Source organism: Ovis aries, chromosome 20 (assembly GCF_016772045.2).
Source record: "Ovis aries strain OAR_USU_Benz2616 breed Rambouillet chromosome 20, ARS-UI_Ramb_v3.0, whole genome shotgun sequence".
Taxonomy (NCBI): Eukaryota; Metazoa; Chordata; class Mammalia; order Artiodactyla; family Bovidae; genus Ovis; species Ovis aries.
In genome coordinates this window covers 32368288-32382682 of record NC_056073.1, presented here as the reverse complement: position 1 = coordinate 32382682, position 14395 = coordinate 32368288, and the positions used below count along the sequence as shown (strand labels likewise).

The following is a 14395-nucleotide window of genomic DNA, read 5'->3' as shown; positions in this document are numbered from 1 at the left end:
CTCATTTGTATATCAGTTTCAATACAAAGAGCAGTTTGTGTATAAAGCTCCTTAATGGTTCTATGAATCACAGACTTTAGGCCAAAGACAGTCATACAGATGCCATACATTCGAGAAACAACTGGGAAAGGCTGAGAAAGCTTTTTCCCTAAGAGAGCACTTTAATGATCCAGAAATGCTCAGCCATGTGGGATGGTTTAGGCTCTGGTTCAGCTAAGAGACAGATGGGTGAACTAGTTAACCTCTGGAGACCCCTATTATTCCATTACTATTTGCTATATACATTAACTACTGACCATTCTTTAGCTATAGCATAAGCACAACCTAAAAGCTTTATACCTTTGTCAACTTCCAAGCTATATATCCATCACTGTGATCTGGTCCCATTGTGCTTCATACACAGAAGGTGCTAAATAAATGTTTTAATATTAAAAATAAATGCAAATCTAGCATTTAATTTACAACCATAGAAAGATACACTCTCTACCTCAACTACCATAATTGCTGAGACGCCCCCAAAAAAGCTTATATCAGAATTAATTTTGGCTACGTTTTATTTTGTTGTTTTTTGGATAGAACTCTTCAGTCAATCATGCCTCTAGAAATTATCATCTATTTCCCTTACATAAACAGTTATTACTTGCATAAGACAGTGCAAATTCTCCCTCTGTTTAGCATACAATGGGTCTTTTGGAAACCTTCACGGACTGGTTTCTGACAAAATAACAACACATTCTAACTGTCATGTGCAGGAAAGTCATCTCAGATCCACCGGATTAATGCAATAGGATCAACTTCCCAAAATGCATAAGGAAAACTTTGCGGAAAATAACAATCTCTAGATGTCTCTTCTATAAAATAAATAGTTTGATAGCTACCTGAAGTTTAATCATGGTTTCAAAAATTTTAGAAGAAATATGAGTAAAAGATATTCAAGAAGAAAGTTGATCACTTTCATTTGAAAAATATTTTCCACCATGGCTATCTTACCCAGCATCATGGGGTCTACCTGACATGAATTACCCTCAATATGTTTGGATTTTCCGTTGTTCTGCCAGTTTCCTAATTTGTTATATCAACTGAAAACTGCTAGTTGTATATTCAGCAAATATATTCAGCATTTAAATCTTCTTGGCTTCTATCACTATAATCATAGATACTACCACTTTAACACAAATAAATTATTCATCTGTCAGCATGGAAAATACACCATGGACACTGTTATAACAAACTCTGGGTTTCTGTGTGTGAGTGAAAAGCAAAAACAGCCGTGTAAATCTCTTATTATATATGTATGTGTGTGTGTGTGTGAAGAATGATTGGAAGTGCACTTTCTATTTGGTTTGGAACTGTACATGTTTTTATCTTTTGAGTTGGTAATGCTAAATAAACAAAGGAGAATCTGAATTATTATTAAAGTGAGCCTTGAACTTTGAGCTGTTAATAGATTCTGAAGCAGGTTTCCATCCCCATGAAATTGCTTTATATGAAAGTTATTTAACTTTAAAAATTAATGAAGTATATGATGAAAGAGCCTGGACGCCGAGATGCTTTGCCTTCGTAGAACACTTTGGTGTTTACAAAACACCTTCACATCCACAGCATTTACTTTCTACAATAACCCTCTGAGGTAGGAATGGTTATGTTCCTTTTCTGTATCAGGAAACTGATAATTCACAAGGATTATCAACTGAACTACACAACGATACAGAGCTAATAAACGGCTCAGTCTCAAGTCTCCTGATTCTCAGTTTTAAGTTCTAAGTTTCTTTGAAACATAGTTTCATTTAGCGCTTTTCTAAGAAAGTTAGACAAAGCATACTAAAGGAGGTTTCAGAGAAGGGAAATTAAAGCCAAATACATCCCTCACCTCCCATAAAAAGAATAGCTGGCATAACAAAAAGCAGAACACTTAGAACTCAACCTAAACAAACACATGGGCACTATATTACACAAATTTAGTGATATTTAGGGAAATAGTTCTATACACTTAAAACCAGAATTCACAAGCACAGATTTTATGGTAAAGATTTTTTGACCATCCTGAGGCCCAAGGTGACTTTTAATTAAAATAAATTAAAAACTATTGTGGGGGTGGTTAACTACAGAGTTATCATACAATCCAGCAATTCCACTCCTAGGTATATACCCAAGAGAAATGAAAACTTATGCATAATTGTTCATAGTAGCGTTATTCATAATAGCCAAAAGTGAAACAACCAAATATCCATCAGTCGATTAAAGGATAACCAAATGTGCTATAGCTATATTACACAATATTATTCAGTCATGAAAAGAAGGAAGTACTGATACATACTACAATGTGATGGGCCTTTAAAACATGATACTAAGTGAAGGAAGACAGAAACACACAAAGTCACATATGACTACTTTTACAGGCAGACCTTGTGTCATTGCCCTTAACCGATATTGTGGTTTTCTGCAAATTGAATCAGGTTTGTGGCCACCCTGAATAAAGCAAGCCTATCAGTGCCATTTTTCCAACAGCATTTGCTCAATTCAGGTCTCTGTGTCATATTCTGGTAATTTTCACAATATTACACACTTCTTATATTAGTGTATTTGTTATGGTGATCTGTGGTTAGCAATCTTTGATGTTACTACTATGACCTGCTAAAAGCTCAGATAACAGTTAGCATTTTTTAGCAATAAAATATTTTTTAAATGAGGCATGTACTTTTTTTAGACATATGCACACATAACAGACTGCAGTATAGTTTAAACACAACTTTTGTATGTACTGGTAAACCAAAAAACTCCTGTGACTGGCTGTAGTGCACTACTGCAGTGGTCTGAAATAGAACATGCAATATCTCCAAGGTCTGTCTGTATATAAAATGCCCAGGATAGACAAATCCATAGAGACAGAGAAACTAATCACTACGGATCAGTGGTTACCAGAAGAAGGGGAGACGGGGAAATTGGGAAGGTACAGGATTTCTTTGGGGAGTGATGGAAATGTTCTAACATTAGTTCGTGGGGATGGTTGCAAAACTCTTTGAATACCTCAGTAAAACTGCAAACAAAAACAAACACAAAAAAAACACACCATGGAATATTAGATTCTAACTGTCCCACAGTACCCACCCCCACGAGGAATAATTTTTCTCAACTCCCATATAATTTTACTTTTCCAACTGCACTCACCCCTTTGTACTTTGCATTAAAATTGCTGGTGTGCACAGAGTCTGTCTCCTGTTAGATTGTGACCTCCAAAAGAGCAAGTTGTGTCTTAATCTCTGTTCCCTTCACAGACCAAAGGCACAGTTTGCCAATGCACTGAACACCCACAGTAAGTGAGCTCCCAGCCAGGAACTGGGGACAAGCATCACTAACGACTCCTGTCCTTCAAGATTTAACCACCAAGCATCTGGTGACAGGCTTACAGACAAATATAGTAAGCCAGTAAATTTTCCCAAGCATCAAGGCAATCGCCTTAATATACAGGTGGTGGGAGGAGGGGCCGCACAAAATGGGGCGTGGTCAGTTCTACTCGGAATGGAAGTCTAAAGAATTTCAACAGTGAGGAGAAGGTGCAGAGAGCACTTTCTCCACTGGTGACATTCCAGTATCCAGTTTTTCCGAGTCATTTTTAAGAACATTATTTCAACAAAATTGATAGATTTCCACACTGTAAATCAACTATACTCCAATCAAAATTAAAAATAAAATGATAGGTCCCAAGAAAAAAGTAGAAAAAGAACATAAAATGAGAAATATCTAACATGACGTATGTGCTACTCTTTCCAAATAGCTAGTCATTGAATACTTTTTTTTAAAGATTCTCATCCATCATCACATCTTTAAAGTCTGTTCCTACTGCTCCCTAAGTGAGCTTTCTTCTCCAACCACGCTTTCAACCTATAATGCAACTGCAGCGGGAGCTTTGAGGGCCACCAACTCGCACAGCCACAGCCCCTGAGCCCACCGAGATGGGGGTTACTCCTCTCCACCTTAGCAACCCCTGAAACGATGGGCGGCGGGGACAGACGGACTCACTTGAGTTTCTTGAAGGCTTCCTGGCCCCCGGCCACGTAGTTGCCCCCGCTCTGGATCTGGTCTAGCTTCCAGATGCGGTGCCCGGTCCGCGGGGTGTAGATGTTCCGAACCGCTCCGAAGGGCGCCTGGACGCCGCCCGTCACCTCCTTGAGGAAGACGTCGAAGCTGGACACCCTCTTCTCGTGGAAGACGACGCGGCGACCCGTGAAGAAGGGGTCCCCGTTGCGGTACACCAGCACGCTCTTCACGACCGGCTGCGACAGGTGCCCGGACCTGGCACTGGTGCGGCTCATCTTCCCCTCGGGACTCCCGCGCGGCTCGCTTCTCCGAGGGGAGGCACCGCGGTTGCCCCAGCGGCCTCACCGCACACGCGCGGCGCGGGGTCGCGTCCTGAAACGAACGCGAAACAGACAAGCCCGCGGGTCACCGCGAAGCAACCGCGCGCGCCCCGCGTCCACCGGGCGGAGACCCTGCCGCTGCAGGACTCACCGGGCACGTTCAAGTGGTTCACCCGAGCCTGCACCACCAATCAGCGCTCGCCGTGCGCGCACACACCTGTTTCTCTCGCTACCGGCGGAATCAAGGTGTAACCACCTCTGCACCGGAGCTGCGCCGGGGGCGGGACACAGGCAGACTGCGTGCGCCCGGGTGGGCGAGAGGTGGGGACACAGAGCACGTGCACGAACTATATAATTATAAATATGCCGAAACTTCCTTCCGGGCTCCCACTTCTCAATCTCCTGTTTGTTCCCGAAATCAAGTAATTAGGGTTTGCGCTGAAACTGCCCAGCTTTTTCCTCGCTGGGAAATAAATGCCTAAAGTGCACTGAGATAGAGGAGAGTCGAGCGTCCGAGACCCCTCGCCCCCGCCCCTCCCGCAGCCAAGACCTGCGCCGCCCCCAGCGAAGCTCCGGTGGGCATCCTTTGAACACAGCGAACAGGAGCGCGCAATCAAGTCCCAAGGTGGCGGGGGTTGGGGAAAAGCAAGGTCCCCGGGAGGCGCCCGCGGCCCGGGTACCTACCGACACAGGAGGGCGGGGTGGGGGTGGGGCGGGGGCACGGCGCTGCGGCTCGGCTGGCACCGCGGTGAACTCGCCGGGGGCCGCGCGTCGCTGCTGCTGTTCCTCCCGCAGCCGTTGTCTCTGCGGGCCTCCCTGATCCGAGGGGGAACGGAGTTGTTATTTCCCGCCGTTTCCATAGTAACTGCAGCCCCGCGCAGGGAGCGAAGTCGGCAAAGTAGGCCTGGCGCGCTCGCGGATCCCTTGGGCTTTGCCCTCGGCGTCCGGGAGCGACTCGAGAAAGTGAGTGTTTCAGGGGGAAGAAGAGGAAGCCCGGGTCGCAGTATCAAGCTGTCACTCTATAAACCGACGCCTGCTGGGTGCCTGGCGCTGTGCTAGGAGTTGGGGGATACAGCGGTGTAGAGAAAAACCTAGCATTTTTGAGTCCCGACCATGTGCGTGTTTAATTCTATAGCAAGAAAAGGAGCCTACATCCATGCTGTTTGTGTCGGTTGGATCCGTGTATGGATAAGAGTCGGACATGACTGAGCGACTGAACTGAACTTGTGGGTTAAGAAGCGCCTGGGACAGGGAGGCTGGGGTGTGGGGTGAGAACTTTAGTAAAGGGGTGCTTTGTCCAAGCTGCTCTGGGACAGATATATTGTGGAACAAGAAAATGTTCTTTATAAAGGTGAAATCTTCCAGCTCGTCTCTGCCAATGTTCCGCTATTCCTCCTAAGACATCAGTACTATGTGTCACGTGCAAATATCATTACAGGCCGTACCTAATTCTTCATCTATGAATAAAAGGTATGGTCATAATAACTACCATTAATTGAACACGTATCATGTGCATTGTGTGAGACGTTTTAGATAGATTATCTCATTTAATGTTCAGAGCCTTCAGAGATAAACATTCTTTCCTCTGATGAGGAAACAGAAGTAGAGAAGCCTCAGGTCACATGGGAAAATTCAAACCCAGTTTTCTGTGATGCCAGGACCACTTTAACCACCATGACATAACCATCTGAGAGCTGAATGTATGGGACACTGCAATCTGGGGCAGAAATGTTATTAAGTAAAGTTACTTAATACATCAATGCCTTGAAAGTTAACAGTTTTCAAAAGACCAAAGAGAAGAGAAGAATACAGAGGGAAAATAGAGGAAGGAAATTTTGTGAGCTGGTTGTGAAGAATACAGGTGGGACTTCCCTGGTGGTTCAGTGGTTAAGAATCCGCCTGCCAATGTAGGGGGCACAGGTTCGATCCCTCCTCTGGGAAGATTCGGCCTGTGCACGGCAATTACTGAGCCCATGCTCTAGAAATGGACAGCCACAACTAAAGAAAGCCCACAGGCAATAGCAAAGACCTAATGCAGCCAAATAATTTTTTTTTAAGGATTATTAAGAATACACAGGTTGAGAGGAAAATATCAGTGAAGATGTGCTGTCAAGCGGTAAATAGGACAGAAAATCACTTTTGAGGGGAGAATGGCAATAAGTCTAGCAACCCCCAGACCACTTAAACCTCCCTGCTCCAATACCCATACCAGCCCAGAGCAAAATAAAAACACGTGGCCTCTCGTTCAAAAATTCAAAACTTCAAGCAGCAGAACAATAAACTAAGCACGAGGATCTTCCAAGCGTGAACCCTTGTCACCAGCCCAGGAGGTAGCCCCACGTCTGTATTCTAATACCTCCCCCAACAGTACCTCTAGCCCAGGTTTGTCTCCTGAGCCTGGACTCACTTATCCAGTTGCCTCTTAGTGATATGGTGATAAATGTTTAACTACTGGTTTGCAGAGTGGGGAAGGCCTTGATTCACATTTGCCAACTTTTGTAGTTTCAGAAGCACAAACCGGGCCAATTTCCAGCTCCAATCTGACATCCCTGGAGGCATGAGTATGTAGTCATAGGTATGGTATTTCCTCCATACAGATGCATCAGACATCTAAGGAAAGGAAAGGAAAGTGAAATTGCTCAGTTGTGTCCGATTCTTTGCGACCCCATGGACTATAGCCTATCAGGCTCCTCTGTCCATGGAATTTTCCAGGCAAGAGTACTGGAGTGGATTGCCATTTCCTTCTCCAGGGGATCTTCCTGAGCCAGGGAATGAACCCAGGTCTCCTGCACTGCAGGCAGACACTTTACGATCTGAGCCACCTGGGAAGCCCAATAGACATCTAACCTCAGAGATAATAGTAAAATGGAGGTGGTGATGAGTTTTGAGTCATTATTATCTTTGTTTTTTTAATTTACTTCATTGTACATTTATGCAATTTAATTTTTAATAATGACCGTGTTTAAAATTCCTGGAAATTTAACCACTGAGTCTTGCAAGTCAGTAGAAGGTGGTTCTCAGCCCATCCTTTCTCCTGGACAACATCCTTAGACCATCAAAAAGGCAGTCTGGACTCAGAATGCTCACAGGAGCTCACATTTTCCTCAAAATCTCTTTTCCTAAGATCCATACCTACCTCCATGAATGGACCCCCACCTAACCCATTTGCTCAAAGCTGGAACACTCACATTAATAAATAGGCTAATTCTTATTTAGAAGGAAGGAAGAGAGGGAAGAAAGGGGGAGGGGTGGGGGAGGGAAGTAAGAGAAGGAAAAGGAACTGGGAGGGGGGCGGAAGAGGAAGATTTGGAGTGTTTGGGCATGCATGCTAAGTCGCTTCAGTCCTATCTGACTCTGCATCCTCAGGGACTGTAGCCCGCCAGGCTCCTCTGTCCACAGGATTTTCCAGGCAAGAATACTGGAATAGGTTGGCATGCCCTCCTCTAGGGGATCTTCCTGACCTGGGAATCGAACCCGTGTCTCTTATGTCTCCTGCATTGGCAGATGGGCTCTTTACCACCTGGGAAGGAGTGTTTGTGGGCATTCAGCAAAGAAGAGATGAATGGGAGCAACAGCCATTGGATGGTGCCGCCCAGGGAAGATGAGTCTTGAGGTGGGCCATGAAGAATTGGCTGGATGTGATATAGTGAAGAGCTGGAAAGAAAGTTAAAGGGATCTTCATGAGGAAAAGAAGATAAGCAAAGACAAGGTGGAGAAATAAGCCAGGAGAGAATCCAAAGGGCAGACAGTCGTCTCTGACCCAGGCCTGGCCTGGGAGAAGGTGGGTGGGGAGGCCTGTGTCTGTTGGGGGAGCCTGGGGTGAAGGTCAGTGATGCTGGATGGCAGAGTCTCAGAAGCCAGAAGGAATCAGAGGCTGCTGGAGGAGGCCCAGCCTGTGGTGGCCAGTGTCTACTCTGAGGAATCTCAGAGCCTCCTGCTCAGAGCCATCTCGAGGAATCCAGGTTCTATACTCCTGCTCTGTCGGAAACAGCCCACAGTGATTGGAGAAACACCCACTGTTCAACGTTTTGCACTGAACTTTGTGGCATCTGGAATTCCCTGAGAATAAGGAGGATGTGGACTTCCACTGCCTTCTCACCACGATCCTGCGCCTGGGCTGGGACATCCCTGAAGCTCCCCTCCCTGTGGGATGAGGTTAGAAACTCTGAAAACCATATGCCCAGAGGCCCCATTAGAGTGTGCAGGTGAGCTGGGAGTATGGCTGCACCCCAGGAGGGACCTACGGAGGCTCCCTGCCGCTGAGGGCCCTGTGAGTCAGGGTCCCTCATAGCGTGACAAGAAGAACCCCAGCGTGCTACCTGGGTGAGGGGAACAGGTCACCTGGGAGTGGGTTCAGGGTACAATCCCACTTTGTGCATCTCTAGGGACAAGAGGTGCTCTCTAAGAGGATAACATACAATAAATAAAGGTATGTGAAGTGAAGTGGCTTAGTCGTGTCCAACTCTTTGCAACCCCATGGACTGTAGCCTACCACGCTTCTCCATCTATGGGATTTTCCAGGCAAGAACTGGAGTGGGTTGCCATAAATAAAGGTATAAGTACTGCCATTTTCTCTGCACAGACTGCTTAGGTACCAGGTTTTTAAGTATGGGTGTGTCTTTCTTTTTCAATAGAGGAAAGGATGTTGCTCAGTTCTTTTTTCTTTTTAATTTTTTTATTTATGGCCGTGCTGGGCCTTCATTGCTGCGTGAACTTTTCTCCCATTTCGGTGAGCGGGGGCTGCATTTTGTTGCAGTGTGCACGCTTCTCATTGCGCTGGCTTCCCTGGTCGTGGAGCATAGGCTCTAGGGCGCAGTGCAGTACTTGCCACATGGGGGCTCAGTAGTTTTGGTTCCCGGGCTCTTGGCACAGGCTCAACAGCTGTGGCACACAGGCTTAGTTGTGCCACAGGGAGGGAGGAGAAGGGGACGACAGAGGATGAGACGGTCGGATGGCATCACCGACTCGATGGGCATGAGTTTGAGCAAGCTCTGGGAGTTGGTAATGGACAGGGATGCCTGGCATGCTACAGTCCATGGGGTCACAAAGAGTCGGACACGACTGAGCAACTGAACTGAACTCAGTGGGCTTAGTTGCTCCGGGGTATCTTCCCAGATCAGGGATCAAACCTGTGTTTCCTGCATTGGCAGGCGGATATTTACCACTGAGCCATGTTCCCCTCATTAGAGAGGCCTTCCCTGATAGCCTTATGTGGAGTATCCTTTAGTCATTGTAGGTCACAGCACACCTTCGGCCTCCCATCTGTAGCACTTGCCACTGCAGAATGTTCAGGAGAGTGGCCCATTGTCAGATCTCTGACTGCTCTATATGAAGTACTTAGAACAGTGCCTGGCATAGAGTTGAGCAGATGCATAGTGTGTGTGTGTGTGTGTGTGTGTGTGTGTGTAAAGAGAGAAAAGGCAGTAGGAGAGAGAGAGGAAGGGAGCAAGAGAGGGGAGGAGGCAGCAGAGAAAGGAAGGTGTCCTAGCTCAGGTCTCCACTGCATCCCCTACAGGGATTCACATATATCTGAGTGCGTCTGGTTGGACCCACCAGGAATGTATCCTTAGGAAACACTAAGGCATCACTTGAAAATAAATTCATCCTAAAGTAAAAGACTGTAAGAGAAGTCAACCCGGTAACAAAGGCTAGCTGGTGGGAGAGGGGCAATCTGAAGTTTAGCATCTCATCTGCCAGGTTCCAGTCCCCATGTAATCATTACAGGAAATTGGACGTGGCTATTAGCAAAACTTGCCATCAGTATTTCACTGTAAATTCTATACAGCATTGAGCACAAACAGCTCTTCTTTTATGCTATCTGCAAAATGTAATGTGGAAGGGAGATGGAGAAGAAGGCATGCTCGTGCAGGGAGCAAAGTCACCTTGGCAGTGCCTCCCTTGACCCTGTGGGCTGTAACATAGCATCCATGGCTCTGGGACCTGGCAATAGACAGCATCAATCACCCCGTTGAGGTGATGGTACCCAGGTGGCGGTACCTGGCTTCACAAGCAGTAGAGGCCTCAGCAGGAAAGAATACCAAAAGGAAGGAGCTCCAGCAGGGAACGAAGGCCATGCAGAGACTGGACAGGCTTAGGACTCACTCCCTAGGAACTCCTAAAAGTAACTGGGGGAAGTTTCGGGGGGACAGTTATGGGGCTGCACATGTATGTTTCATAGGAAGCAAGAGCCTGCCAGACTGTGCTTTAATCATTTTGACCAGTTTCACCCCCTGACCTGATACAACCTGAGAAAATATAGGGGTTTGAGACGCTGAAAGTAAGGAGGAGAGGTACATGAAAAACAATTAATAGAACCTAGTTATGCTGAAAAAGGCAAGAGAGTAACTGTTTTAAATTTCAGTGTGGGTTGTTTTTTTTTTTTTTAAAGATAAATGAAAGTCACTCAGTCATGTCCGACTCTTTGCAACCCCATGGACTATACATTCTGTGGAATTCTCCAGGCCAGAATACTGGACTGGGTAGCCTTTCCCTTCTCCAGGGGAACTTCCTAAGCCAAGGATCAAGGATAAACAACTCTCTATTAGAGAGTTTCATGTGGAGATTCTGAGATGCAGATCACATCTGCCACTTCTGGAGATCTCATTCTAAGGGGTATGATTAATGAGATTCTTTGGCCAATAAGGCCACTTGTAAACTACAGAAATCCTCAGAGGGATTCATCAATGCCCTTTATGCCTTCTGGAGGCGTTTAACTAGCCACCTGGAGAATTCCCCTGTCTCTGGACAATTATTTCACAGCAAGGAAGAAAAAAATCTCGTGAGGTTTCCAACCAGTCAAATTCACTGGAGTCAATAAACATGTCAGATTTAGGAAAGAGTTGTATCCATCTCACAGGGATGGTCTCAAGATGGATTTTAACTTGCTTCACTGAAAATGCCAATATATTTCAAAGTAGATTGGTTGTATGGTTTTATTTATACATGATACTTAAAGCCTGGTTTTGAATCTTGGCTCCATCACTTAGTAGCTATGTCACCAGGGCTCTGGTGACAGAGGCTCTGTTACTTTACTTTTCTAAGTCTTAGTTTCCTCATCTATAAAATGAACAACCAAACACTACCCATATAGGATTAAAAGAGATAATGATAAATCCATAGTGTTTACAGAAGTGTCTGACACTTTGTGTCCGACTCTTTGAGACCCTATGGACTATGGCCTGCCAGGCTTCTCTGTCTATGGGATTCTCCAGGCAAGAATACTGGAGTGGATTACCATTCCGTTCTCCAGAGGAACTTCCCAATCCAGGGATCAAACCCTGGTTTCCTGCATTGCAGGCAGGATCTTTACTGTTTGAGCTGCAGGGAAGACACATAGTATGAACCAAATGAATATCTCATTTTTTTTTCAAGATAAATCTTTCTTCTTCTCATGTGCAAATGAGTGTGGACAATTTTAGATATTACACATACAAAGTTTGGCCAAACTCAGTAGAATATAACAGTCAAGTCGGTGGTGCTAGTGGTAAAGAACCCGCCTGCCAATGCAGGAAATGTAAGAGATGCAGGTTCAATCCCTGGGGCAGGAAGATCCCCTGCAGTACTACATGGCCACCCACTCCAGTATTCTTGTCCAGAGAATCTCATGGGCTGGTGGGTTGCAGTCCATAGGATCACAAAGAGTCAGACACAAGTAAAGCGACGTAGCATGCATGCAGTAGCATATAACAGACCAGAGAGAAACAGTCCTGCTTAGGGTTTAGTCTCGAGGCCACTTGCATCACTGCCCCAGGGTGGACAGTATCAGCGCTCAGCCCAGTTCCTCTCGGATCCCTGTGACCCCATGTGTCCTACCCTTGACTTCTATGTGCCATACCTGTGACTCCTTCGCAGGCAACCTCGGGCTCCTGGAGCAGCAGCATTTGGACTGTTGAGAGCTGGAATGCCTGAGAGTTTACCCTTCCCCACCCCCACCTCCATCTGTCACCTACCACCACCCCACACATACCCTCAACCTGTGACGGACCAGTGAAGAGTATGAAAGCCAACCTCCCTTGCTTTAGGTCGAGTTAATCCTAAAGCATAAAGTACACTTCACAGCTCCCCTGTGGAATCAACTTGAAGCCACTCTCAGTGGGATATTGCCTGAAATCACACCATTACCTGGCTTCTTACCAGTTACTTTAATGACACTGCCCATTCTGACTCTCTAATCTCCTGACCTGGACCTTAGCTGCCTAACGCATTCATTCATTCATTATCAAATACTAGCTCAGAACCTACTCTGGGCAAAGCTCTGTTTCTCATTTATGTAGTCAATATTCTGTCCTTTCTCCACCTTCGGTGTGCTAATTTCCTCTTCTTCAAAGTATTCCAAACATACTGGATTAGGACTCACCCTAATGATAACTGCCTCTTTTGTTGTTATATTCTTTAGTCACTCAGTCATGACCGACTCTTATTCAACCCCACGGACTGTAGCCTGTCAATCTCCAGTCCATGTGATTTCCCAGGCAAGAATATTCGAGTGGGTTGCCATTTCCTTTTCCAGGGGATCTTCCCAATCCAGGGATCTTGAACCCAAGTCTCCTGCATTGGCAGACAGATTCTGAGCCACCAGGGAAGCCCCACTTATCTCTTTAAAGATCTCCAAATAGAGCCACATTCTGAGGGAATAGGGCTTAGGATTTCAACATGACTTTCTAAGGAAGTACACAATTAAGCTCATAACATACATTATTTGTAATTCAAGTAGTGCTAACTCTGGCAAATCATCACTCTACTTTACACATTGTTCTAAAGAACATCTAGTTCACATCTATTGGGCTTTCCAGGTGCCGCTAGTGGGAAAGAACCCACTTGCCACTGCTGGAGATGTAAAAGATATGGGTTCAATCCCTGGGTTGGAAAGATTCCCCTGGAGGAGGACACAGCAACCCACTTCAGCATTCTCGCCTAGAGAATCCCATGGACAGAGAAGTCTGGCAGGCTACAGTCCATAGGGTTGCAGAGTCGGACACGACTGAAGTGATTTAGCGCACACAGGTCTTAGTTTAAACTCAAGCTGAGTTTAAAGCTGATGATGAATGGAAAACACTAACCATCAAATGTGTCAACAAACCTTTAAATACTTGCTCAGCAGCATGAGGCACCAGTGAGGGATACAGCACAATTTGAACTGCAGTGATTTCCAATTCGTTCAGTCAAGTCATTACCAAATTTACTCACGCTTTGATTTGTTTCAGTGTATCTGTTGGCAATGTACATCATTTGTATCATCGATTTGTTTTGTTTTTATACACTAGTTTCTGGAAACTAAAGAACGAGGTACTACAGTATTTTACAGAAAACCAGAACCCGTTTGAGACTCTATCAGTTATGACAACTGAGGATGAGAGCAAAGAGCTTCGCTTTTGAAAGGATTTCTGCCTCAGTGGGAGGTGTAAGAAGCTGCTAGCCTGACTTTGCTTGCCTGCAGGACAGCTGGGAGCAGATGTAATGTTGATACTTTTAAGTAATTCCATTTACAACACAATCTACTCTCTCCTACAAGGAGTCTGTTGTGATACTTTGATTCTTAGAACAGAAAAGCTGTTTAAACAAAGCACTTTCTCTTCCATGGTGATTTAACTGTCCAACTATGGGGAGAAAAATAAAGCTTTCACAAACCTAGGTAACTTAAGCTCAAAATCCTTTCAACACTTCAGGCAATTCTCCATTCCCTTCAACTTAAATGATTTTTGTCACTCTCAACAGAAGCAAGACTCCCTTTGATGCCGAGTTAATAAAAATTGTTAACTCATTTTCTTCAGCTTGATGCTACAAACCAGCAAATACTTTAAGAATGGTTTCACTATGCCAAACTAAGTTTGTTTTTCTATTTGCCAGTAAGTAACTGGGTATAACTATCTTATTTACATAAGTCAGAATTGATATTTTTAAAATAAATACGTGTGTGTGCTAAGTTGCTTTAGTCGTGTCTGACTCTTTGTAACTCCATGAACTGTTGCCCATCAGGCTCCTCTGTCCATGGGATTCTCCAGGCAAGAATACTGGAGTGGGTTGTCATGCCCTCCTCC

General features: G+C 45.2%; 1 protein-coding gene across 2 annotated transcripts in view; it reads right to left on the bottom strand.

Moving 5' to 3' along the window:
- DCDC2 (doublecortin domain containing 2) overlaps window positions 1-4492 on the bottom strand; it is a 143529-nt gene extending 139037 nt beyond the window's left edge. Inside the window, exon 1 of one of the 2 annotated variants that reach the window (XM_027958438.3) lies at window positions 4021-4492. In XM_027958438.3, the coding sequence (XP_027814239.1) occupies window positions 4021-4313 (293 nt within the window). In that variant the 5' untranslated portion in view covers window positions 4314-4492. Of the gene's footprint in view, window positions 1-3168; window positions 3441-4020 lie in introns of those variants that run through there. The other variant, XM_042236817.2, reaches the window with a different exon arrangement.
- Between the last annotated feature and the right edge of the window lie 9903 nt (window positions 4493-14395).